The 27,297-nt window shown below is 41.6% G+C and overlaps 1 protein-coding gene across 4 annotated transcripts in view; it reads left to right on the plus strand.

Annotated features, from left to right (window-relative positions):
* LOC134577628 (protein CEPU-1-like) overlaps positions 1–13,917 on the plus strand; it is an 844,338-nt gene extending 830,421 nt beyond the window's left edge. For all 4 annotated transcript variants that reach the window (XM_063436475.1, XM_063436476.1, XM_063436477.1 and 1 more), the window contains one exon: positions 9,392–13,917. In XM_063436475.1, coding sequence (XP_063292545.1) covers positions 9,392–9,510 — 119 coding nt within the window. In that variant the 3' untranslated portion in view covers positions 9,511–13,917. The remainder of the gene's footprint in view (positions 1–9,391) is intronic.
* The last annotated feature ends 13,380 nt before the right edge of the window (positions 13,918–27,297 follow it).

Raw genomic sequence — 27,297 nt, forward strand, 5'->3', positions numbered from 1 at the left:
TTTGTCAAGTTGGCTGAAAATGACTTTTCTCCCTGAAAGGGTAGTGCCAAGAGGTACTAAAGTCCCTTTTGACACTGGTCTGATTAAACACTATCATTTCTATGATGACACACCATAAGAGTTCATCTCTTCCACAGGATAGGAAGGACTGATACCTTTCAGAGCTTTGAAGGATATCATTCCTCTTCTGACATCACAGGTTCCACTAAGTCAGGCTTCCCCAAACTCCAGCCCTTCAGATGTTGCTAAACTACAACTCCCATGATTCTCAGCCAATTTATTTAATTCATGGAATCATGGGAGTTGTAGTTCAGCAACATCTGGAGGGCCGGAGTTTGTGGAAGCCTGCTCTAAGTCCTCTGGTGCAGGAAGAAAGTAAGTGAAAGAAATTCAGTTGCAACCCATGAAACGTGTGTGTCTAAGGTATTTTTCTACTTTTTTTTTTTTTTTTTACAGACCCTGTTAAAGTCAAAAGACTTTCAGTCTTGCCTACTGACTGATGTCCCTGATCGCAAAGATTAAGCCCTAACAAGCCTCTCTGGGAAAGGATCACTACTCATTCTAATTGGAAAGTGACTACCTTGTAGGTCTTTTTCCATGAGGCTTTTATGGTCAAATCTGCAAAACATCTGGTTCGTTTTTGGAGCATCTTTTTAAATTTGTTACATTTTGATGCTTTTACATTGTTGATGGTGCTTTCAGCAGGAAGAAGTTCCATGTGCTCTCATTTAGTCACTGTCATTGACCAACCTTACATTTTCAAGGTGGCCTCGTGTCCTGCTCTGCTTGGGTATAAGGTCCCAGAAGTCACTAGTTATTGGCTCTCACCATCCAAGGATGGAAAACAAAAAGCGTGGCTTTCTGACTTTTCCTTCCATTGGATGAGTCTATAATGCTCTGTCCTAAGCTGGGTGCCATTGTCTTGGCTCAACTGCTCTTCCTCACTTTGCTGTTTCTTCCTCCTCCTCTGCTTGGCTATATGTAGAACTGTGGGCTCTAGAGGATGGGCTTGAGATTTATTAGCATTGCATTATCAGTGTTCCTTCTTCGTTCATGTGGGAGGGAATTTATCACATATGTTATGACTTATGGACTCTCACCACAAAAGGAAATTATTTTTTTCAGGTAAGACAAATGTTGTTTTTGTTTCCCCTTTGCCTTCTGTGCCAGTTCACCCTCTCTTGACACTTCTCCTCTGTCTTCTAACTGCTGCATTCTTACTTCCTTACCTCTTGCACAATATTCTGTCCCCTGTATGCTGCCACATCTCCCCACACTTGCTTTTCTAATGTGTTTTCTCTCCTCTTGGTCTCTCCCAAAAGTCTGCCTTGAGCTTTTAGAAGTTCTCTATCTCTTGACTTCTGCCTCTTCTCTCTTTCCCTGATGCATGCGTTGAGTACCCATTCTACCTTAAATATTTTGCCCTCTACCAAATCTTTCTGCCTATTTCCATTTTTTTTCTGGAAGGTTCAAACAATAATTCATTCCCGGGCACTCTTTCATACATTTTCCTTTAACTGAAATTTCTGATCAGAACACAAATTATCTTTTTATTTTTTTATTTTTCAAAGTGTGTTCTTTTTTATTTCAAACCACTAATAGCAGAACACACATCCCGCCGAATTGCAGATCCCTGCTTTTTGACTCTGCTAAAAGCTAATTGCTTCCTAACGCCTTGCTTGTCTATGTGGGTATCTTACACCGTGAATGCAAACAATTCAGGCTGTGTGTAAAATGCCAATATTAATGATTAATAGAACTAATAATTATACAAAATGATTTCTTTCCCACAGCCCACAAACTAACCCGCAAATGATGCTAATTTGACTTGTTTAGTTATAAGTTCACAAGCAATAGATCTAAAAATGCATTGTGCAGAATATTAATTATTGTGCGTGTGGAGGACGTCTGAATACATACCAAAGAAACTGTGCCTTAAATATTTTATTGCCTAGTGGTCCCCTGACATTTGAAGGATTAATTGGGAGCCAGCGTGAGGTCAATATCTGAAATTCTGCTTTGCATGAAATGTAATTAGGCTTTTTTTTCTTAAGAGTTCAATGAATAATCAAAACCAGCATGTTCATTGGACCTTGAGTTACTGACCTGCGAGACGCCTCAAGGGGTTTTCTGGTTAATAGGACCGTTCCGCTAAATCTCACCACAATGTTTCTTTATCGAAACTTCATCTCTCTGTCCCAGGAAAAGTCCAAGCTCAGGATTCTGAGAACGAAGGGCTATTGCTCTAATCCGGAATGGGGCATCATTATCTGGATAAGTCGAAGAGCGTTAAGGGTAATTTACATTTGGCCTGACAGAAAAAAGCAATAGATACAAAACGTTTAGAATTTTTCAAAAATCATCCAGCAGATACTGGGAAATATGAGGGGGAAAAGTACACGTGTAAATAATTTAAAATGTGAGTCATTTGTGGGTCTCTGCCCCCTTATCTTTGTGGGATGTAATCATTAAAAAAAAAAAATAATAATCTATCAATATCTATATTTGCAGTTAAAATAACACTCCTATCCACTAAACAGCTTCTTCTCAACACTACTACGCAGGATGCACTATTGCTATGCCAGTAGTAGGGTGTGGTGTCCAGACCTTGCTGCATGACGGAGATATTGAGGTGGCAGAGTGATCAAGCACAGGGTTCAAACATTTCACATAAACTAACCTATAATGGTAGGCACAGCACCCAGACACTCATCTCCATTACAATGAAATTGAGATAAAGTTATGAAGGGGTGAGTGTTCCTTTAAGATGATTAAAGTGTTTTTTTTTTTTTATTTGTTTACATTTTTTACCCATAGGAGCAGGGACAGGTTATAGAGAGGCTGTTCAATTTAACGGCTGGATATGTTAACATATGTATATTGTGTTTTTTTAAAGTGGACTATGAGGATGCATTGATTTCTTATGGCAGAATATTTGTAATTGTTTATGTTGCTATTACTTCTTTCACTGGGAGGCTGTTCCGATATTCTAAAGTATTATTAGTATTAGAGGAACAATTCCAAACACCATAACCTGTCCTCTTGTGACAGGGTAAAATGCAGAGTGGCCCCAACACCTGTCTCTTTACACTCACTGCAGCCATTTACTCACCCCATACTTCACATTTCAATGTCATGTACAAGCATGAGGAATAATAAAAAGTATTCGAAGTTCAACACCCATAACAATATATCAGAAGTATAAGACACAAAAATAGCAGAGCGCTGAACACAAGAATAGTATCTTACCCTCTTGCACTTGTGACTAACAGGCAGTCAAATCTGCAACATATAAAAAATAAACAAAAAACAATCTATAGGGCAGATGATATTGGCAGCAGGTGTGATGAAATATTGAATAGTAGTAACACTAACATGAAGCTGAGCCCTTACGTGCAGATGTGCCCTTTACACTAGCACTCCACCTTTCTTCATGCAGGATATTTCTCACTCAGGAAAAAATGGAAATACAACAACAATAGTGCAATGTGTAAATAGAACATTATATAGGTGAGATATAGGTAGTGCTCAGCTTAATGAGAGCCTCTTCAATCCAAGACTCTGAGATTTTAAAGCGGAGTGTCACTTTGTGGGGTGACACTACCCCAACTTTATAACTGGAACCTTAATACAAAGTACTTAGATAACAAATGTATGAAATCACAGGTATTCTATGTGTTTTCTTTTTAGTGTATTAAACATCTGGTCCATATGAGCTTGGGGCAGTCCTTCCATGGTTTACCCTCCAGATTAAATATTATTATGAATATGCCACATTCAACAGTTTTCTAAACAGTGGGGTTCAATCACCAATATGGGATGGCCTAGTTCTTCCCCTATTGCAGTTAACCTATTTTGCCTCCTCGTCAATGTTTTGTTTTTACAATTGACAGCTCAGTGAATAAACCTGAATGCAATACTTTGTACGGCGTAAAGGGTTCTGATATGGAATATTTCACATCTGTTTCGAAGAGTCTAATTTTATTTATGTCTAGCACAAACATAAGTGGAGGAGGCAGAAAAAAAAGTGTCAGTCTGTGATATTTGTCTTCTTATTCCGAGGAAAACATTTTCTAGTTATTTAAGTTGTGAATCTGTTGAGGTGGTCTTGCTTGCTTTATGAATTATTTGGCTTCCGTGCGTAGTATCCGGCTTTTTGCCAATACCGAATGTTTGTTCCTGTCTAATTTAGCTTATAATCACTAACTCGTAGGGGTTAGTTAGCTAGACCGGTAGTAATCAGCCAAAATATCTGATTCCGAGATTTTTTTTTTTTTTTTTTTTACTGAAGTCTATATTGACCTGAATTTTGTGAGACATTTAGCCACTCTCCAGGAATTACTGTATTGACAATAAGCACCTTAAATGCATGTCTGTAATTACATCCGAGAGAAATGCAGTGCAGGACCTGGGTTTATGAGATAAAACATTATTCTCACTTGTAGAATACGGGACTCTTGAACAGCAAAAAACATTGTGCGAAAAAGAGTCTGCAACGTAGTATAGAAGAGCATTGTTGTGTGTATCCTCGATTCCTCCAACATGGGTGGGTCCTGGTACTGTTCTGCCCCTAACAAGGACACTTTATTTACTTTTTGTAGAAGACATTACTAAATCCATTATTGCTCCAGTGTAGGACAATGCACAAACCTATATATCCCCAGTGTAGGAGAGTACAGAACCTTTATCCCTCCTGTGTAGGAAAGTACAGAACCTTTATTCCCCCAGTGTAGGAGAGTACAGATCCTTTATTCCCCCAGTGTAGGAGAATACAGATCCTTTATCCCACCAGTATAAGAGAGAACAGAACCTGTACCCCTCCCCCCCCCCAGTGTAGGAGAGAGCAGAGCATGTATCTCCCGCCCCTCCCCCCCCAGTGTAGGGAAGTACAGAATCTGTATCCCCCCCCCCAGTGTAAGAGAGAACAGAACCTGTACCCCCCCCAGTATAGGAGAGTACAGAACATTCCCCTCCTCAGCTCCCCCCAGGGTAGGAGAGTGCAGAGTCTGTATTCCCTCCCCCTCAACCCCCCCAGTGTAGGAGAGTACAGAACCCGTATTCACCCCCCCCCCCCAGTATAGGAAAGTACAGAACCTGTATCCCCCAGTGTAGGAGAGTACAGAACCTTTATCCCCCAGTATAGGAGAGAACAGAACCTGTACTCCCCCCCCCCCCCAGTGTAGGAGAGTGCAGCGCCTGTATCTCCCCACCCCCCCACCCCAGTATAGGAAAGTACACAACCTGTATTCCACCCAGTGTAGGAGAGTACAGAGCCTGTACCCCCCCCCCAGAACCTGTATCCCCCAGTGTAAGAGAGAACAGAACCTGTACCCCCCCCCCCCCCCCAGTATAGGAGAGTACAGAACCTTCCCCTCCTCAGCTCCCCCCAGGGTAGGAGAGTGCAGAGTCTGTATTCCCTCCCCCCCCAGTGTAGGAGAGTACAGAACCTGTACCCCCCCCCCCCCCCCAGTATAGGAAAGTACAGAACCTGTATCCCACAGTGTAGGAAAGTAAAGAACCGTTATCCCCCCAGTGTAGGAGAGTACAGATCCTTTATTCTCCCAGTGTAGGAGAGTACAGATCCTTTATTCTCCCAGTGTAGGAGAGTACAGATCCTTTATTCCCCCAGTGTAGGAGAGTACAGATCCTTTATTCCCTCAGTGTAGGAGAGTACAGATCCTTTATTCCCTCAGTGTAGGAGAGTACAGATCCTTTATTCCCTCAGTGGAGGAGAGTACAGATCCTTTATTCCCTCAGTGGAGGAGAGTACAGATCATTTATTCCCTCAGTGTAGGAGAGTACAGATCCTTTATTCTCCCAGTGTAGGAGAGTACAGATCCTTTATTCTCCCAGTGTAGGAGAGTACAGATCCTTTATTCTCCCAGTGTAGGAGAGTACAGATCCTTTATTCCCTCAGTGTAGGAGAGTACAGATCCTTTATTCCCTCAGTGTAGGAGAGTACAGATCCTTTATTCCCTCAGTGTAGGATAGTACAGATCCTTTATTCTCCCAGTGTAGGAGAGTACAGATCCTTTATTCCCTCAGTGTAGGAGAGTACAGATCCTTTATTCCCTCAGTGTAGGAGAGTACAGATCCTTTATTCTCCCAGTGTAGGAGAGTACATATCCTTTATTCTCCCAGTGTAGGAGAGTACATATCCTTTATTCTCCCAGTGTAGGAGAGTACAGATCCTTTATTCCCTCAGTGTAGGAGAGTACAGATCCTTTATTCCCTCTGTGTAGGAGAGTACAGATCCTGTATTCCCTCAGTGTAGGAGAGTACAGAACCTTTATTCCCTCTGTGTAGGAGAGTACAGATCCTTTATTCCCTCTGTGTAGGAGAGTACAGATCCTTTATTCCCTCAGTGTAGGAGAGTACAGATCCTTTATTCCCTCAGTGTAGGAGAGTACAGATCCTTTATTCCCTCAGTGTAGGAGAGTACAGATCCTTTATTCCCTCAGTGTAGGAGAGTACAGATCCTTTATTCCCTCAGTGTAGGAGAGTGCAGATCCTTTATTCTCCCAGTGTAGGAGAGTACAGATCCTTTATTCTCCCAGTGTAGGAGAGTACAGATCATTTATTCCCTCAGTGTAGGAGAGTACAGATCCTTTATTCCCTCAGTGTAGGAGAGTACAGATCCTTTAATCCCTCAGTGGAGGAGAGTACAGATCCTTTATTCCTCCCAGCTTTGACAGTACAAAACTCCTATTTCCCTAAAGTAAGGGAGTACCAGAATTCTTACTCTGCAGTATATTGGGGTACTGGAACATTTTTGTGTAGTAGTGTCTGTGCCATTTTCTTCCACATTGGTGAGTAGTTGAATATTGTATTTCCTGTTTAAGGCCCTAATTACTGGAATGAGAATTTGGTGTGTTTATGGTGTGTCTGATCATGCTAATTAAGACTAACACACTTTATGGCTTGCACAGTTACTGTCATTGCTGTGACCAGTTTATCCTATGTTCTTGCATGTTCACCCTCTGCATGAGTCTTGTGTCACGTCTGTGTTTTTATTTTTTATGTGTTTGTTTTTTTACATTAAGTCTTTAATTTTTGCATAACATATTTCATATAATGGTAAATGATTTTCTAGTTTATATTAACTTGTTGTGCATGCACAAACTGTGTTCTAGATTGAACATTTCAGTGTTTCCTCCTGTGATTTTGGCAAAGCAGGGATAGATTTGGCAGGATATAAGAGGAAATTGAGGAGAATGTTTTTATATCCAGAAATAATAATGCAATAAATGAGATGAGAAGACATATGTCCATCATGTTCACCCTATGTTAGAATTTAATCAGCTTCATTACACATCCTATAACAGTGCTGCTATTTTTACACTCCCTGCTTTATTGGTTTGGAGGAAGTCAAATGCTAAAACTATAGAGAAACAGTTGCCAAGAAATAAAACTAGTTGCACAGCTTTTATGGACTCAATTTCCCATAATACTATGAAACTCTGCTGGTTTTTGGTTGCAACCCAAAGGATAACCATCAGTGTTCTAAGACGTGATTTTGAGAGTCTTGCTGTTGAGTAATTCTAGGCCCCGAGTTCTGATTATTTTTTTCTTCTGTTTGCTGAGCATTTTGATTGGTTAAAAAACGGTCTTTAGTTTATGGAACTTGTCCCATTTTGTTTGTTTGTTATGTTTGTGTCTATTAGTCTCTGTTGTACATTTGTGCACAATCCATTTACTACATTTCACTGGCATTATTACCATAAAATAACATAGAAATCTATCAATAACTATCTTATTAATATTTTTCAAGCCCATTAAACAGAAAATGACAGGCTGACAATTAGTCTGACTGCTCTTACCTTTCCAAGTACGTCCTTATTCCTTAGTAGTTCCTCATTGTCAATATCTACACTTATGTTATTGTAATTGTTTTATCATGACATTGGGAATGGTGCCAACTCTGAGTGTTATTTTGTTTCTGTGCCATGAGTCTAACATCAATAGAATGGGTGGTAGACATGTCAACAAGTGTAAAAGGTAATTAAGCTCAACTTTATTTTGTTTTTGTTTTTTTATGTCAGATTAAGAAAACCTAGTTCTGCCACAAACAGTAAATATTGTTGTTGTTATTTCATTATTAATAAGACATGTTTGTGTATTTCCGATGCAGTAGATGCATCTGAAGCCAGATTGGTTTGTTTGTTTTTTTTTATTTCAAAATGTAGGGATCTACTTTTGTAAAGAACGTTAAGATTTTATTGATATCATAGGGGTTAATCTTCCTTGACATGGCAGTTTGAACTTGTAGTATTCACTGTTAAGTCTATACAGATTTAGGGTGTAATATTAAGTCAAATGATACCCGCAGAGATCACTGTTGAGTTTATGGAGAGCTGCAGAGTTTGACAATCAGAGGAGAGCAGGAATGTTCAGTGTTAGCTCAGTGGATTGTGGTAACGTTCAGTCTAGGGAGAGCTGATGGATAAAGTATCTGTAGAGTGCAGGTATCTGTGTTTAATCTGTGGAGCGCTGCAGGGCTCGTTGTTACTGCACGGTGGGCTGTTTGGTTCAGTATTAATAATCCATGGAGGGCTTTTGGGTTCAGTGTTAATCCATGGAGGGCTGTTGGGTTCAGTGTTAAAAATTCCTGGAGGGCTTTTAGGTTCGGTGTTACTGCATAGAGGGCTGTTGGGTTCGGTGTTAATCCGCGGAGGGCTGTTGGGTTCAGTGTTACTGCATAGAGGGCTGTTGGGTTCAGTGTTACTGCATAGAGGGCTGTTGGGTTCGGTATTAATCCATGGAGGGCTGTTGGGTTCGGTGTTAATCCACGGAGGGCTATTGGGTTCAGTGTTACTGCATGGAGGGCTGTTGGGTTCAGTGTTACTGCATGGAGGGCTGTTGGGTTCAGTGTTACTCTACGGAGGGCTGTTGGATTCAGTGTTAATCCACGGAGGGCTGTTGGGTTCAGTGTTACTCCACGGAGGGCTGTTGGGTTCAGTGTTACTCCACGGAGGGCTGTTGGATTCAGTGTTAATCCACGGAGGGCTGTTGGGTTCAGTGTTACTCCACAGAGGGCTGTTGGGTTCAGTGTTAATCCATGGAGGGCTGTTGGGTTCAGTGTTAATCCACGGATGGCTGTTGGATTCAGTGTTAATCCACGGAGGGCTGTTGGGTTCAGGGTTTAGCCACAGAGGGCTGTTGGATTTAGTGTTAATCCACAGAGGGCTGTTGAGTTCAGTGGCCAGTCCACGAAGAGCTGGAAGGCGCAATGTTATGCCCATGGAGTCCCACGTGATCCACTGTTAAGTCTGTGCAAAGATAGATGGTTCGCTTATTTGATGCTTTTTCACAATTTCACTTGTCTGCCATCACTTTCTGTTTTTCCTTCTTTTGTGAGTTTTTAAACATTTTCGTCTGTCTCTTTCCTCAGGCCCTGGAGCCGTTCATGATGGAAACAGTGGTTCACCTCAGTGCCGTTTCTGCGCACCTCTATCTCTCCTTCTCTTCCTGGCTTTTCTCTCTCTCCTGCTCCCTCCTCTCCAGTTTTGACCTTCATGCGGAATTCTCAGTGAGCCTCAGGGGAGGGAACAAAGAAACCGCAACAACAAATCTAAAGTCTAAAAAATATAATGAATTTAAGAAAATAATTTACACAATTTGATGTCACAAAATATATGGAGAAAAAAAGCAAAAAAAAAAGAATAAAAACAAAAATTGTTTAACCTGGAGAAAGTTTAACAGAAAATACCACACTGCACCTTCCATGAGAAGGGACTCTTGCAGGCAATGGCCAGTGGTGAAACCGTGCAGAGCCAAGGCTGTGCTTCGCCTGTTGACTCAACAAAATTCATAAAAACATGTGACTTTGTTCTAAACATCACTGAGAAGAACACACACACACCACCCTCTGATCAAACAATTTGTGAACTGTACAGCTCCATCGATTCACCCCGGCTTTATGGCCCTTTTCGCTGGTGGGTTGAGGGCTAACCCGCACACAATCGCAAAACCCTTTCCGCAGCAAAGACATCTGCAGAGATTAGCTCGATTCCCTTCATAATTGCTGGAAAAACAAACAAACAAAGAAAAAAAAACACCCAGAGCAATACTTTAACCCTTTCCCTGCTGGTGTGAGAGATACATGCATTTAAATATTTTTTTCATTTTCTCACTAGCAAGACTTGGGTTAATAAAGCTGTAACTGGCAGGTTTCTTTGGGAGGATAAGGGGGGTTTCATTATCTTGTGTTGTTTGCGTGGAATGCGTGCTGTACTGTGATAGGATGCTGTTAATTAATCTGTCTAAGTGGGTGGGACATTTTTCTTCATACATGAGTTGGAAGTGGCAGAACACTATGAGATTTCAGTCATTAGGATGTCCCTGGAGCTGCTGAAACATAGCTGTCTCACGTCATTTTTTTGAATGGATATAGACTGTTTTGGGTCTCAATTCTGGGCCCTTCTCTTATTCATTTTAAGCAAGTGTGACACCCCTAGGATTGAAAAGCCCAAACTATAAGTGCATGAATGTACAGACAATAACATGACACATGAATGAAAAGAAAATGCTGTACCAAGATATTGTCATGTAACCGGAAGGGTATACAGGAGAGGAGAGTAGAAAACAATCTAGCCACTCAGAATGGTTTAAACTAACTAGACTATATTCACAAAGGTGTGATGAACTGGGGTGCTTCATAGAGGTCCTACATGGTTTATTCGCCAATAAGTTGTGAATTGACAACGGATTTGTGAAATATAGAATAAATTGCCATATTGGAACAAATCTCTGTCTCAGCTTTTAAGAGATTTCTTCGAGTCTTGGCAATTAATATGCAGTGTCGTTATCAAATCGCAACTCTGTTCAGTAAAGTAACTTGCAAATGATTCTACAGCTTTCACTTCTGAAACTAGAAATGCAATTTAAAATACGTGACAGATATAGATCCTGTCCCATTTAGGAAAAAAGCTGGCCGAGTGTGCTGTGAACTGTGGTTCAAACACAATTTAAGCTCCCCTCTGGCTCAGCAACCCTCAGAAGTGGATATGTTCTATATTGGGCAATGTGTGTCCCAGTTCATGCTACGAGAGGTCCTGATATATATTCTCTTCCGTATAATATAGAATCTGGAGAATTGTCTGCACATTAATCAGTCAACCTGTTCAGTTTATATGTTAGTTATTATGCAACGTTCCATAAAGACATTCCAAGGTGTTTTAGCGGAGTGATATTGGTATTAAAATGGCTGCAATAAATGTAATGTAAAATATTGACCTTGTTATTGTTCATTTTTGTTACTACAAATATTTACTGTTTGCTATATAGTAATACAATCGGTTTTAACATCACACAATGGTTTTGTGCAAAACTACCATGACCCCTTTCAAATTAAAGCAGAGGCTTTTGGTTGCTGAGGAGTTTAAAGTACACCTAGGATTTATATATAAACAGGTATCAATAAGCACAGAAACTATGAACAAGGTAAGAGTGAGAAACGGCAAAACAGTAACGCGCACACTCCCCTCTACCACCCATAGGTTTTAATGGATTTAAATTACTATTATTGCAGTCATTTTACCACTAAGGTCACTTTTTATCCCATCAGTGTTTAGAGTGATATTACAAAGTATCTTTGAGACTAACTGTATCAAACGTAAATGTTGTTTTCTCAGATAACAGACTGACTAGGAGATAGAGCACATGGTCCCTCTGGTAACTGTTATAGAAAATGTGCATTTGGCCTCATGGTGTGGCTGTTCTTATGCATGTTGTTTCTCCTGTGGAATTTAAGAAAATTGGTGCACTTGTTGAACATGGAAACTGGAATGCTTTCTTTGTAAAAGAGTTACCTAAATGTTACACATTTGCACACAAGGGAAACAAAATTACAGGATACTTATTAAAACTGAGTGCTGTGAATGGTCTTAATATGGAAGATGCAGAAACACAGGTTAGAATTGCAGGATGGAGGACCTCCTATTCTACTTACTAAAACCCACCGTCCTATTTAATGGCTTGTAGGATTCTACAACTTGTTTATATGTGGACTGATATTTAGAAACATACACAGCTGATGATTATTATTTTAATAAACAAGTCCTGCCTCTGAAATGAACATCCAGGCAACAGGACAAGAATCCGTCCAGTGTTTTAAGAGTATACATTTTTACTTGTTCAGTTATTTTGTTTCATCCGAAAGTATCTGGATTTCCAGCCTGCGTAGGTACATGGGAAGTATAGCTCCTAATATAATGTCATATATGTTCTTCTGTCTGTGTGATAGGGGCCTCCCTATCCGTGTGCACTTAAAATAAACAAGAATTCTGTTCAACTATTATTTAATTAACTGGTGGATGCAGTATTGAATAATAAATTAGTATAATTATTAATGAAAATTCCTGTTCTATTAAAATAAGCAGTTGAGCATAACTTACTGAAATTACCAATTGTATGCGACTTCCAACATTACCATCAAGGAATCCTGTCAAGTCTTTCACTGACAGAGGTACCCATAACAAAAGGGATTGTGTATATTGTATAGAAATGTACAGTGAATAATATCCGTGTGTAAGAATTTCTTCTCTGTAATTATTTGAACGCCAGTGAGATGGAAAGTTCATTGCCTTGTAGTCTCTCCTCTCACTCATTTAGAGTCCATTTATTTCTATTGGCTCAACAACTGAGACTTATTAAACAAAAGTCTTGGTTAAACAGTTCATGTTTAAATATGTCTTAAATACTGGCACTGGGTAGCCAAAGAGCACACGATTAGGAGCACATTGAATGGCTGTGGATATTAAAGCATATCCATGCTGTAGTTTACCAGTATGTTAGAGTCAACATTTAACAGTAGTTTTTTTTTTTTTTTTATGACAAAGGGACAGACATTGGGAGATAGTTTGGATGTGTCATAAAAATATCAGGCCTCTTCGGTCTTCATGCCAAAGACCTCCAAGCAGAGATTCTTTCAGCACAGTCTAAAATCAAAGCATCAGAATCGTTCCCGGACCCTAGCATTTACTCCACTAATGACCGGAAGAATCATGGACCCCAAAATCCAAAACTTAGCCGTCCCTTAAATACCATGCAAGCTTGGAATGCAATGTCTCAAGAAACGTGTGACGGGGACTCTGAATAAACTGTAATTTTGCACATGATACTATAGTTCAAATTAACCTTTGTTCTATAAAGAAACGATAATTGTATGTGGGATTGTTAACATTTTAGCTGCATACAGTCCTACAGAGGAGGACCATCTTACGTCATGATACCTTCTAGAATGTTATTCATTCTCTTTATTGGCTCTGATCTGGTCCAAGCTATTACAATACTGGGTATCTTCCCGTAGACACATTTAGTGACTCTAAATCTAATCCTATTGGACCTTTAAAAAGCAAAATGCATAAACTATACTTTAATTGAAGTTACTATACATAGAGCTGTCACAGTTCAAGTAAGACTGGTATTTTTTAACATTCTCCTGCCTATAAAAGTAGAAAAATGTAACAAAACATGTGGCAACATTTTTGTTGGCTGAACTCCGTGACTGTTGCTGTAGCAGAGATGTTTTGCCAAGCTTTTATCATTCTAATTACTCATGTTTATAGCAAAGCATAAAGAAAATATATCGCTGTTTCCCCTATGCGATTTATTTATTACCCGGTATATATTGTTTTTTTTTCTCCTTGATACAAATTAGTGACAGTAATGAAAGTGAATGTCTTCCAATCATTACTAAACTGTTTAATTGCAGAAAATGCTTTTTTCATTTATCGATTTCTGACTCCTTGAATCGAGAAAGCCAGTGTCATGCTTTGATGGGGTAGCAAGAAAGAACATTGTTGATTTTTGTCTGTTTATTTGTCGCTCAATGTATGAAACACATTTTGAATTGTTTACTAATGACCAATGTATAAAGATTCCTGAAACGTATCATAAATGTTAATTTGGAATGTATCATGCCCCTAAGTGTTAATTTGCATATTTATTGCCAAACCTGAACATGATAAGATGAATTGGCACAAAGTGTGTCACTGTCACTACATTGCAATAGGATCTCTCTTGATGGATTCCAAATCTATTGCTCAAAGATCTCTGTTCCGGTAAGATTTAACACGTGTAAACGCTGTAGGCCAGGGTTTCCCAATGAATGTTTTATTATCATGTGTTTTATTTTTTTACAATGTATAATTCTGCCTGTACTATTAACACAATACAAATACAGTAAAGTGAAACACATATTGATCCAAATTCCAGCACAATTACGTAAGGTTCTTGTAGAATGTTCAATGTATCCATTGTTGACTGTGAAGCTTTGGCTGTTGGTGATCGAGACCAGAGATGGGAATCACTCAACGTCTGAGGAATTTCCGGGATGTTCGATTAGATAAAAATAACTCAAACTAGATCTGGGCAATAGCTTCTCTAATTAACTACCTGGGAGCTGGAGCACAACTTGATGGGCTGAGGCACATTATTGTCCAGATCTGACAATGGTTTTAGGCGCCATCAAACTTGTGGGTTTTTTTTGTTTTGTTTTTTTATACATCTAAATGTCAATCACAAAAATGAAAATAATTAGAATTCTTACAAAAATGCCTGAATGTACAAGGAATAATTCAGGTTTCAGTTCAGGAGTACGTAAACGCAGTCTGATCAGATGGAAATCAGGTCCCAGAGATGTGTACAGTAGAAGTTATTAAATCCTAGATATTAAAACAAGTTTTTTTTATAAATACAGATTCCTTTCTTCCTGAATATTGTTTTGGAATTCCACTAAAATTCACATTTCAACTTCATTAAAAGTCAGGAATGTTGTCTTATTGCACGATTCTAGAAATCATAAAACTGTGAATTCCCGGCTGCTTTGCTTTGCCATGATGGGAAAATAAATCTTTGCCAGCAATATACAGTAGATTTCGATAGATTTAGACATTACCAAACAAAGTCTTATGAGTGGACAAGGTACTGTCCCCTTGTATCACTCTTCAGAATGGAGGGTAAGCTGCAAGATGTGACACCACTGTCGTCTTAACCCACTGTTGAGGGCACTTTTTCTATCTTTTGGGTAGAACACAGAAAATGTATTCCCACCATCAGGGCCGCCATCAGGGCATGACAACCATAACGGTTGTCATGGGCCCGGCGGTCCTGGGGGGCCCGGACTGCTCTGGGAGTCCCGGGCCCCACATTCTATTTGTGCACATATAGATAGCGATTATCGCTATCTATATGTTCACCTCGGGCCCCGGCTACCTGTAGAATGCAGACAGGGACCAGCCAGCACATCTTAACTCTCCAGCTGCTCCTGCCCGTAACTCTCGCGAGCTCCGCGGCCGGCAGAGCGTCACGGGTTACCATGGCAACGCTCCGCGCGGCAAAAAGCACAGCTCGCGAGACTTACAAGCAGGAGCTGCTGGAGAGTAAGGATGTGCTGGCTGGTCCCCGTCTGCATTCTACAGCGGCTGGCTCCCTCTACCAGACCACCGGACCACCAGGGATGCGATCTCCCCCCTCCCTGGCCAGGTAAGAAGCAGGGAGGGGGGAATAAAATGCCACCAAAAAAGCTCCCCTCTCACCCCACACCCCCTTATGCAGCCCCCTATTTTACATAAAGCCCCCACATTTACACACACTAAAACCACAGCACACACACTGCATACACACACTAAAACCACAACACACACACTGCATACACACACTAAAACCACAACACACACACACTGCATACACACACTAAAACCACAACACACACACTGCATACACACACTAAAACCACAACACACACACTGCATACACACACTAAAACCACAACACACACACTGCATACACACACTAAAACCACAACACACACACACTGCATACACACACTAAAACCACAACACACACACTGCATACACACACTAAAACCACAACACACACACTGCATACACACACTAAAACCACAACACACACACTGCATACACACACTAAAACCACAACACACACACTGCATACACACACTAAAACCACAACACACACACTGCATACACACACTAAAACCACAACACACACACTGCATACACACACTAAAACCACAACACACACACTGCATACACACACTAAAACCACAGCATACACACACTGCATACACACACTAAAACCACAGCACACACACTGCATACACACACTAAAACCACAACACACACACTGCATACACACACTAACACCACAACACACACACACACTGCATACACACACTAAAACCACAACACAAACACGCACTGCATTCACCATACACACACTAAAACCACAACACAAACACTGCATTCACCATACACACACTAAAACCACAACACACTGCATTCACCATACACGCACTGCGTTCACCATACACACACTAAAACCACAACACAAACACACACTGCGTTCACCATACACACACTAAAACCACAACACAAACACACACTGCATTCACCATAAACACAGTAAAACCACAACACAAACACACACTGCATTCACCATACACACACTAAAACCACAACACAAACACTGCATTCACCATACACACACTAAAACCACAACACACTGCATTCACCATGCACACACTTAAACCACAACACAAACACGCACTGCGTTCACCATACACACACTAAAACCACAACACAAACACACACTGCATTCACCATACACACACTAAAACCACAACACAAACACACACTGCATTCACCATAAACACAGTAAAACCACAACACAAACACACACTGCTTTCACCATACACACACTAAAACTACAACATAAACACACACTGCATTCACCATACACACACTAAAACTACAACACACACACACACACTGTATTCACCATACACACACTAAAACCACAACACAAACATGCACTGCATTCACCATACACACACTAAAACCACAACACAAACATGCACTGCATTCACCATACAAACACTTAAACCACAACACACACAGCATTCACCACACACACACTAAAACCACAACACAAACACTCTGCATTCACCACACAAACACACAGTTTATCTAAAACACACAAAACTACATTAATTATACAAATGTGCAATCTGTATCCATTTTACAACCACACAGGCCATCCTTGTGGGTGGACTCAGAATGGGCCCTCGGGGGCGGGCCCAGGGGGCCCACACTTTGAACTGTGTCAGGGGCCCCGAAATTTCTGATGGCAGCCCTGCCCACCATAATTATACGTTCCAGTACATTTGTTTTGTGGATTGTCTGAATGGTCTTCCATAATGTTATACTTTACAGCAGGTGTAAGCAACCTTTGGCTCTCCAGATAATGTGAACTACATATCACATAATGCTATTAAAGCCATAATGCTGGCACATCATAAGGGGAGATGTAGCACACAGCATCTGCAGTGCCGAAGGTTGCCAAACCCTGCTCTATAGGCTAGTCTGGTTTATTTTGCTCATAAAACAGAAGCATGGCATATGATCACAATGCCACCGCTAGCAGATTGCACAACTAATCACTAAATTCTATCACCTGTAGCCAGCAATGGACAGCCAAGTCCTTGGTTTCAGAAATGAATTCGATCCAGATGGTGTTACATTTGAGCTGGTTAAAACACCTGGGAAAGATTAATCATGTAAAATGTGATGTGGAACTGGTCATGGTGCCACATTTTATCCTTTCCTCAAATGACCCATGTGTCTATAAAAGCACATTGTGAGTAGAATGGGCCAGTACACTGGGCTGTCTGCAAGCTTGGAGTGGTAATTTGGATTCATAAAAACCTTTAATTGCTCTGTTTAGAAAATGGACCTACCTGCTATACAAACAAGCACTATTTAGAGAGTTTTTCTGAGGACATCTCTAATTTGCTTCTGCAATGAACCATGGGGAGCCATAAATGTGGACATTATGTGATCATTGATTATGTGAATGGATCCAGTCAGCTATTCCATAATGCTTGCTATACTATTATTCCTCTAGACTAGGGATTTTCAGAGCTTAGAAACATGGAATGTGACGGCAGATAAGAACCATTCGGCCCATCTAGTATAGCTTGGCTATAAAGCTCAGGTCACTGGCGTACATATAGGGGACAGTGGTTCTGGGGACTATAGTGTCCCTTTAATTTGAGGTAAATTAGAGATTAGTGCCACTAATTATATACTGGATTGCCTACTTACAACCAGATGATGATGGTGATGGGCTCTGACTGCAGTTTGCCTTCACTGGTCTGGTGTAGAACAGGCTCTCTGGAGGCTGTTTGTAACTGTGGTCACAAAATTCAATGTTCTGGGAGAACGGGAAGCAGCTCAATTTTTGGGGGCCCCTTACGCAGCTCAAGGTCTGGACCCCAGGGCCTCACGGTGAGTATGCCCATAAGGCCCACCCATAAATCCATCTACATGTTCCACCCATGAGTTCGCTCACAGGGAGTGGAGTGTGTTATGTGTTATTGTAGAGCATCTAAAATGTGTGCTTATGGAATGTAGTGTATAGGGATACCAGTATGTATAGGTGATGCAGTGTGTGTGTGTGTGTGTAGTGGATGCAGTCTGTGTTTAAGGGATGCACTGTGTGAATCTGTGTTTGTATGTGTAAGGGATGCAGTGTGTGTGTGTCTGTAAGGGGTGCATTGAGTGTGTGTGTAAGAGGAGCAGTGTGCGTGTAAGGGATGCATTGTTTGTTTCTGTGTATGTGTGCAAGGGATGCATTGTCTTTGTGTGTAATGGATGCATTGTATGTTTCTCTGTGTGTAAGAGAAGCATGGTGTGTTTCTGTGTATGTATAGGGAAGCATTGTTTGTGTGTAGTGTGAAAGAGAGAGTTTGTGGGATAGGATATGGACTGAGTCCTACCAGCCCCTTTGCGCTTCTCTTTCCCCCCCCTTCTCAGCCTCTCTCCCCTCGTGTCCATTCCTGCTCTCCCCTCCTGTCCCTTAGAGCTCTCCCCTGCCCACTGTCCCTTAGTGATCTCCCCTTTCCCGTAGTGCTCTCCCCTCCTGTCTCCTAGTGCTCTCTCCTACCCTCCCCCCTTATCTTGACGGGGTTATTTATCAAGTCCGTTTTGCTTTCAGTTATGCTACTGTTGCCTTAAATTTGAAATTCACATTAAAGTCTCACATTAATAAATAATCCTGTTATTTTATCTATATTACACAGTAGTCACTTGCCTGGGTGTGGCAAACTTTGGTCATAAAATAAATCCTCTGAAGGAGTGCACTCAGTGGACTTGCTAAATGCGCGTTTAATAAATTTTATTTGCACATAATCAGGCCATTCTGAGATGGTGTGTGTGTATTTGTGAGTACGTATAAATTTGTTTCTGAATGTTTGCAGTTCGGAGATGATTTGTCTGTGTGCAGAGCTCCCTTTTGCGCGAGCCAGTGGTGCGGCGTGACCAAGTTTAGATTGTTTCCTGGAGTTTCTACATGCGGAGAAATGTATAAAACAAAGAAAAAAATATTTTCTGTGTTGGTATGTTTCTGATTTTGTTTGTCTTCTTAACGGATGCGCTTCAGCTGAATGGAAATTAAGAAAATGACGTTAAGAGCAATGTTGCGGATTCGTTACTGGTTTCTATAATTTGGGAGAGATCTGTTAATTAGTTATAGGTTGATGTGAACACATTGCAATATATACTTGGCTTCTTGCCACTATGTTTACTCTGGTTTTCAAAGAGATCTCCAAATATCTGAAACACCCGAATAACCAGTAACCGATATTATCTAATAAGCAAAACGAGAAACTGATAAATATTGAGTAAAAATGCCATTTACACTAAAAGGATGCTAAGAAATTAGGGTAAACATAACAGAAAAGGCTACAAGAAAGGTCAACACACAGTGCCAATCAGGATGTTAAAACATTAAACATAGAATGTGAATTTTACCAAATAACTGTATCCAGGGTCCCATGTCCCATGTGAACTGCAAATACTGTCATTTAGTTTGTCCTCTGTAAACCTGCTCCACCTACAAATAGAAAATATCAGCTAAAAATCATAAAAATATTTAAATTCAAAGAAATCAGCAAAATAAATAAAATAAATGGATGTCACACATTTCAGCCACATTGCTGAAGGATGAGCGGATAAAATGAATTGGAAAATTTATTTATTAGCTCATTCTCTAATTAATGGGAATCATCACTTCCTGAAAACTATAACTTAGAATAAAAAACATAAATGAATCCAGCTCAGTCCTGGCATAGCAGGGCACTCATTGCCAATGAAGAGTAAATAGAAAAATATATATATATCTCCTCTTCCCTGTATGCTCTCTCTATTCTGACTGCCAGCAGCAAAGGACATCACTTATAATCATGATTGTCAGGAAGTTAACATGTAGACTTTGTGGAAACTAGGGGGCTGTGAGTGCAAGAGCCAGACGCCTTTAATCTCAGGCTCTGAGTGGGCCCACCTCCTTGAGCCGACCAAGATCTCCCTCCCGGCTCTTTAGAAATTGACCCCCTGTGGAGGTCTGTGGTGCAGCTGCACTCTGTTGCAGCTCTGGCGCTCTGTGCAGGTGCCGGCTTTCGCAGCCTGCGGTATAATGTCATCATAGACTGCCGGACCAAGAAGATTGGCCCCATTGGGTCAGCAGGATGCCCACCACCCTTCCTGCACTGGAGTATAAATGGGTGGGAGGAGGGGGTGCAAATTATATATACTGTAGATGTATGTGACTGCCACAGTCACTCAGCAGACCTTTCCCACACACTCTGTCACATTTCCCTCACCATCTCACACTCACCCCCAAAACCCAGTCACATTTATCCCTAACTCCTGCATGCTCACTCACTCTTGCCTTGTTATACCTACCCCCAAAAGCCTGTCAAACTCACACCCCTCAATTTGTCACACTTACCCACCTCACTCTATCACAGTCACCTCCCCTAATCACCCTATAACATTCACCCCCCTAATAACTCTATCAGAGTCACCCCCCTAATCAGCCTATCACAGTCACCCCCCTAATCACCCTCTCACAGTCAGTCACCTCCCCTAATCACCCTATCACAGTCACCTCCCCAATCACCCTATCAGTCACCTCCCCTAATCACCCTATCACAGTCACCTGCCCTAATCAGCCTATCACAGTCACCCTCTCACAGTCAGTCACCTCCCCTAATCACCCTATCACAGTCACCTCCCCAATCACCCTATCAGTCACCTCCCCTAATCACCCTATCACAGTCACCTCCCATAATCACCCTATCACAGTCACATGCCCTAATCACCCTATTACAGTCACCTGCCCTAATCACCCTATTACAGTCACCTCCCCTAATCACCCTATTACAGTCACATGCCCTAATCACCCTATCACAGTCACCTCCCCAATCACCCTATCACAGTCACCTCCCCAATCACCCTATCACAGTCACCCCTAGTCACCTCCCCAATCACCCTATCACAGTCACCGCAAATCACCCTATCACAATCACCCCCCGATCACTCTATCACATTCAGTCACCTCCCCTAATCACCCTATCACAGTCACCTCCCCTAATCACTTTATTACAGTCACATCCTCTTATCCCCATATCAGTCACCCCCTCGTCATCCTACCACAGTCACCTCCCCTAATCACCCTATCACAGTCACCTCCTGTGAGGAGTGTGGAAGCTGGCCTCCTGCCCACCGACTATGGTACAGGGTTGGTACACCATTTTGGATACTGTTTGGGAGTTGACCTGCCCAGCCGCCATTAGTAGCTTTCCCTGGGTGCCCCTGGTTTTGGCACTTTCCCTTCATGTGAATGGAACAGAACGCTAGGTCTCTGATGACCGTTCGTATAAACCAAACCCACGAATAGTTATCAACGGTACTTAGCCGAGACTGCTATGGCACAAATTTCACCATGAGGATTTCGTGGGTTCCTGGTCACCTCAGCGGTAATTAGCCGCGAATGTTATGGAACTGTTTTCGGCAGAGCACCCTGCATTGCGGCCATAGCAGCTCCTGAAAGTTGACCGGCAAAAGCACCAAACGCCGTGGAACTATTTTGGGCATAGGACCACGTGTGCTATTTGGAGAACTTGGGCGCTCAGATCAGGGCTATTTGGGGAGGTATAACATGTGGGGTTATTTTATGTTATGTTTGGGGGTACTTTTATGTTTTTATATTTTGTGTTGGGCTCTCTGTTCCTGGGAGATAATAAGCTTACCGGTCTTTAACGCAATTATATCAGAGGCCCAGAGATTCCTGGGAGGGGCTTATGCTAAATACAATGAAGACCCCATGCTGGGGTCTGCTCATAAAAGGCTGAGTTTGGCTCATTAAAATCAGTTGTACTCCCAGAACTATATGTTGTCTAGTTACTGGGAGGGGAAAGGACTAATCACTGCTCAGCATCTCGTTCCAGCTGGTGGAGGATTCGGCAAGGAATGTCCTTTTAAGGACTACAGCTCCAAGGACTGTGTCTCGTCCAGTTCCTGGGAGGGAATAGAGTTAGTCTACTATCCTGTTCCAGGATAGAGAGACTCCAGGAGGACCCCAGTCATGCCACAGTGACTGGGGCAGAAGTGCTGAGGTTTTCCTTGGTTCCAGCTAGGAAGTGCTCCTTGGCGGAGGTACAGGGAGCTTTGCTACACCTCCCATAATCACTCTATCACAGTCACCCCCCCCAATCACCCTATCACAGTCACCTCCCCAATCACCCTATCAAAGTCACCTCCCCAATCACCCTATCACCGTCACCCCTTATAGATAATCATCATACACAGTCACCTCCCAAATATGAAAAACAACCTCGCCATAAACACAACACAAAGCCCACAAGCATCCTCCTGTACACACAACACTGATCCCAACATGCGCCTGCTGCATGCACTTAAAAGGAGAAATAAGGGGCACTCAAATGAGTCTCTGTCCTGGGTGAAAAAATGTCTAGCTGAGCCACTGGGTGGACGATGGAGATGTGGATTTCTACATTCAATTTTATTTGTCACATTTCAAATGAACATAATATGAAAAGATCTGGGAGGTGACATTTCCTTTTTTTTTATTTTTTTATTTTTTATGACTTTTTCCAATACAGCAGGTATTGCAATAATAACCCAATTATGACAAAATAATGCAAATAAATATCATGTATTGTGAAGCAGTAATGTGAAATGCAACAGGACCAAGAGTTTTGTTGACTGGAAAAGATCTAAATATGGTTTAATTAAATTGCAAGTAGGCCACTAAAGGGTAATGGTAGAGCAAGAGAATATCAAAAGAGACCAGCTAAACCACATACAGACATGTCCTGTCTATAGAGGAAAACCAATGTATATAGGCATCCTCAGCCAGCCAGAAGGGTTCCTCAGCCCACTCCAACCTCAGGGAACTTATAAGAAATTAAAAGAGCCAGACGTAACTGGCTCCACTGGCCTAAGGCTCATATATGAGCCAACACTCGTGAACTGATTCCAAGAAGTCCTGGTATGCACCAGATGATCCCCCAAGGGTGTGGACTGTTTTTAGGTGGTCTTCTACCAAAGGCTTGTAGCCTAGGAAAGTAGCAGAGAGAACTCTGCAGTTTGAAATCCCTAGAGTAGGTAAGTGGTCAATGGTCCTCAGATTTCTGCGGAGCCAGTTTTTTGATGATTGCAAACTATTCGAGCCATGAATCCCACAGAAAGGTCTTCAAAGACCATGAGAAATGAGTCTACCCATGAAGATTGTCAGATAGACATTTGCTGGTGTGCCGGTGTGGTGCCCATTTTAAACAGAGGCCTCAGAGGTAAAGCAGTGCCGGATAAGCAAAGCATCCCTGTCCAGAGGATCAGAGAACCACTTCAGTGAGCACTGAGATAAACTCCACTGGTCCAGGGTGGGGTGCGACCAGGCCAATCGCGTTGCTTGAGCTGTGTGAGTCAAGAATCGTACGGATCCTTCTCCTGAGGTACGCTGGTAGGCCACAACAGGATAAATCCCAGGAAAGCACCAGGAAAAAAAAATTAGGTCCTCTCTAGACAATAAATAGCAACCTAGCCGTGGTGAGAAACAATACATCTTGAGATATATGCTTAGTTTAAAGATGTAGCTGAGTAGCTTAGTCAGACGGCTTCTTACTCAATCAGCGCTAAGCCCCCCTCCCCTTCTTTTTTTCTTTTTGTATGAGTGTCAAGTACATTTATTTGGTTGCTATGCTGATGGAATCTTACTGAGCTGAAATCAGGAAAATATCTGTAAAGTGAAATAGCCTCCAAGTGGATTTATAATTCCTCCACATAAATACTCTGCACTTGTTGGTCCTTAACCCCTTAAGGACACATGACGTGTGTGACACGTAATGATTCCCTTTTATTCCAGAAGTTTGGTCCTTAAGGGGTTAATGGAGGTAAATATCAGTTTACATAATCAACAGCTTTAAACATGGGACCACTACTCTTTGAACAATTTCTAATATTATATAACCCATTCCAGTCCTGATCTCGGGTTTCTCTCTTATTACGATCTCTGTGTTGGGAGATTTAAACACATGTTTAGGTAAGAAAGTTCAGAATCTACAATTTCCCCAATTCTTTACCAAAGACATACAATTAGTAGAGCAAGATTGATATTCTTCAAACGGTTTGACAATGTTTACTATTAGATTGCTTTGCTAATTCTGAAATCTATGAATAAGGTCTTCTAAGTCCAAAATGTGTTTGGCTTTCACCTGCCTGTTCCCCTGTGCACATGGTAATTTAAAAATAAATATATTTTCCATTTGAGTGCTTTGTGAAACATTTTCTGGCAACTACAAAGCTAGTACTATAGGTTGTAGTATACTATGCTTTGTAGGTGAGCTTTGTGTCATTTGCCCACGGAGCGGTTTTGGTTGGTAACATCTTATTATTTAGGCATGATTATTGATACTCCTGTGTCCTACCTGAAATTGCTCAGTGAAACCAAAATTACTGCAATTATATTGCAATTAGTTTGTGGCGCTAACTCTAATTAGTTTACTTATAAACCAGAATACCATCTTTACTATTTAGAGCACCTAACGTGGGTGGGAGCCTGGTGTGTCCCTTTAATAATATAAACCCACCCAATATAACTAACTGTAACCTAACCTACACAGTGCACCTAACATGTGTGGGAGCCTGGAGTGTCCCTTTAATAATATAAACCCACCCAGTATAACTGTAACCTAACCTACACAGTGCACCTAACGTGTGTGGGAGCCTGGAGTGTCCCTGTAATAATATAAACCCACCCAGTATAATAACTGTAACCTAACCTACACAGTGCACCTAATGTGTGTGGGAGCCTGGAGTGTCCCTGTAATAATATAAACCCACCCAGTATAATAACTGTAACCTAACCTACACAGTGCACCTAATGTGTGTGGGAGCCTCGAGTGTCCCTTTAATAATATAAACCCACCCAGTATAACTAACTGTAACCAAACCTACACAGTGCATCTAACGTGTGCGGGAGCCTGGAGTGTCCCTTTAATAATATAAACCCACCCAGTATAACTAACTGTAACCTAACCTACACAGTGCACCTAACGCGTGTGGGAGCCTGGAGTGTCCCTATAATAATATAAACCCACCCAGTATAACTAATGGTAACCTAACCTACACAGTGCGGCTAACGTGTATGAGAGCCTGGAGTGTCCCTTTAATAATATAAACCCACCCAATATAACTAACTGTAACCTAACCTACACAGTGCACCTAACGTGTGTGGGAGCCTGGAGTGTCCCTTTAATAATATAAATCCACCCAATATAACTAACTGTAACCTAACCTACACAGTGCATCTAACGTGTGCGGGAGCCTGGAGTGTCCCTTTAATAATATAAACCCACCCAGTATAACTGTAACCTAACCTACACAGTGCGGCTAACGTGTATGAGAGCCTGGAGTGTCCCTTTAATAATATAAACCCACCCAATATAACTAACTGTAACCTAACCTACACAGTGCCCCTAATGTGTGTGGGAGCATGGAGTGTCCCTTTCATAATAAAAAAAAAACTACACAGTGCATCTAATGTGTGTGGGAGCCTGGAGTGTCCCTTTAATAATATAAACCCACCCAGTATCACTAACTGTAACCTAACCTACACAGTGCATCTAACGTGTATGGGAGCCTGGAGTGTCCCTTTAATAATATAAACCCACCCAGTATAACTAACTGTAATCTAACCTACACAGTGCATCTAATGTGTGTGGGAGCCTGAAGTGTCCCTTTAATAATGTAAACCCACCCAGTATAACTGTAACCTAACCTACACAGTGCATCTAACGTGTGTGGGAGCCTGGAGTGTCCCTTTAATAATATAAACCCACCCAGTATAACTGTAACCTAACCTACACAGTGCATCTAACGTGTGTGGGAGCTTGGAGTGTCCCTTTAATAATATAAATCCATCCAGTATAACTAACTGTAACCTAATCTACACAGTGCACCTAACGTGTGGGGGAGCCTGGAGTGTCCCTTTAATAATATAAACCCACCCAGTATCACTAACTGTAACCTAACCTACACAGTGCACCTAACATGTGTGGGAACCTGGAGTGTCCCTTTAATAATATAAACCCACCCAATATGACTAACTGTAACCTAATCTACACAGTGCATCTAATGTGTGTGGGAGCCTGGAGTGTCCCTTTAATAATATAAACCCACCCAGTATAACTAACTGTAACCTAACCTACACAGTGCATCTAACGTGTGTGGGAGCCTGGAGTGTCCCTTTAATAATCTAAACCCATCCAGTATAACTGTAACCTAACCTACACAGTGCACCTAACGTGTGGGGGAGCCTGGAGTGTCCCTATTAATATAAACTCACCCAGTATAACTGTAACCTAACCTACACAGTGCACCTAACGTGTGTAGGAGCCTGGAGTGTTCCTTTAATAATATAAACCCACCCAGTATAACTAACTGTAACCTAACCTACACAGTGCATCTAACGTGTGGGGGAGCCTGGAGTGTCCCTTTAATAATATAAACCCACCCAGTATAACTGTAACCTAACCTACACAGTGCACCTACCGTGCGTGGGAGCCTGGAGTGTCCCTTTACTAATATAAACCCACCCAGTATAACTAACTGTAACCTAACCTACACAGTGCATGTAACGTGTGTGGGAGCCTGGAGTGTCCCTTTACTAATATAAACCCACCCAGTATAACTAACTGTAACCGAACCCACACAACGTGTGTAGGAGCCTGGAGTGTCCCTTTAATAATATAAACCCACCCAGTATAACTAACTGTAACCTAACCTACACAGTGCATCTAACGTGTGTGGGAACCTGGAGTGTCCCTTTAATAATATAAACCCACCCAGTATAACTGTAACCTAACCTACACAGTGCATCTAACGTGTGTGGGAGCCTGGAGTGTCCCTTTAC

This window comes from Pelobates fuscus, chromosome 11, assembly GCF_036172605.1.
Source record: "Pelobates fuscus isolate aPelFus1 chromosome 11, aPelFus1.pri, whole genome shotgun sequence".
NCBI lineage: Eukaryota > Metazoa > Chordata > Amphibia > Anura > Pelobatidae > Pelobates > Pelobates fuscus.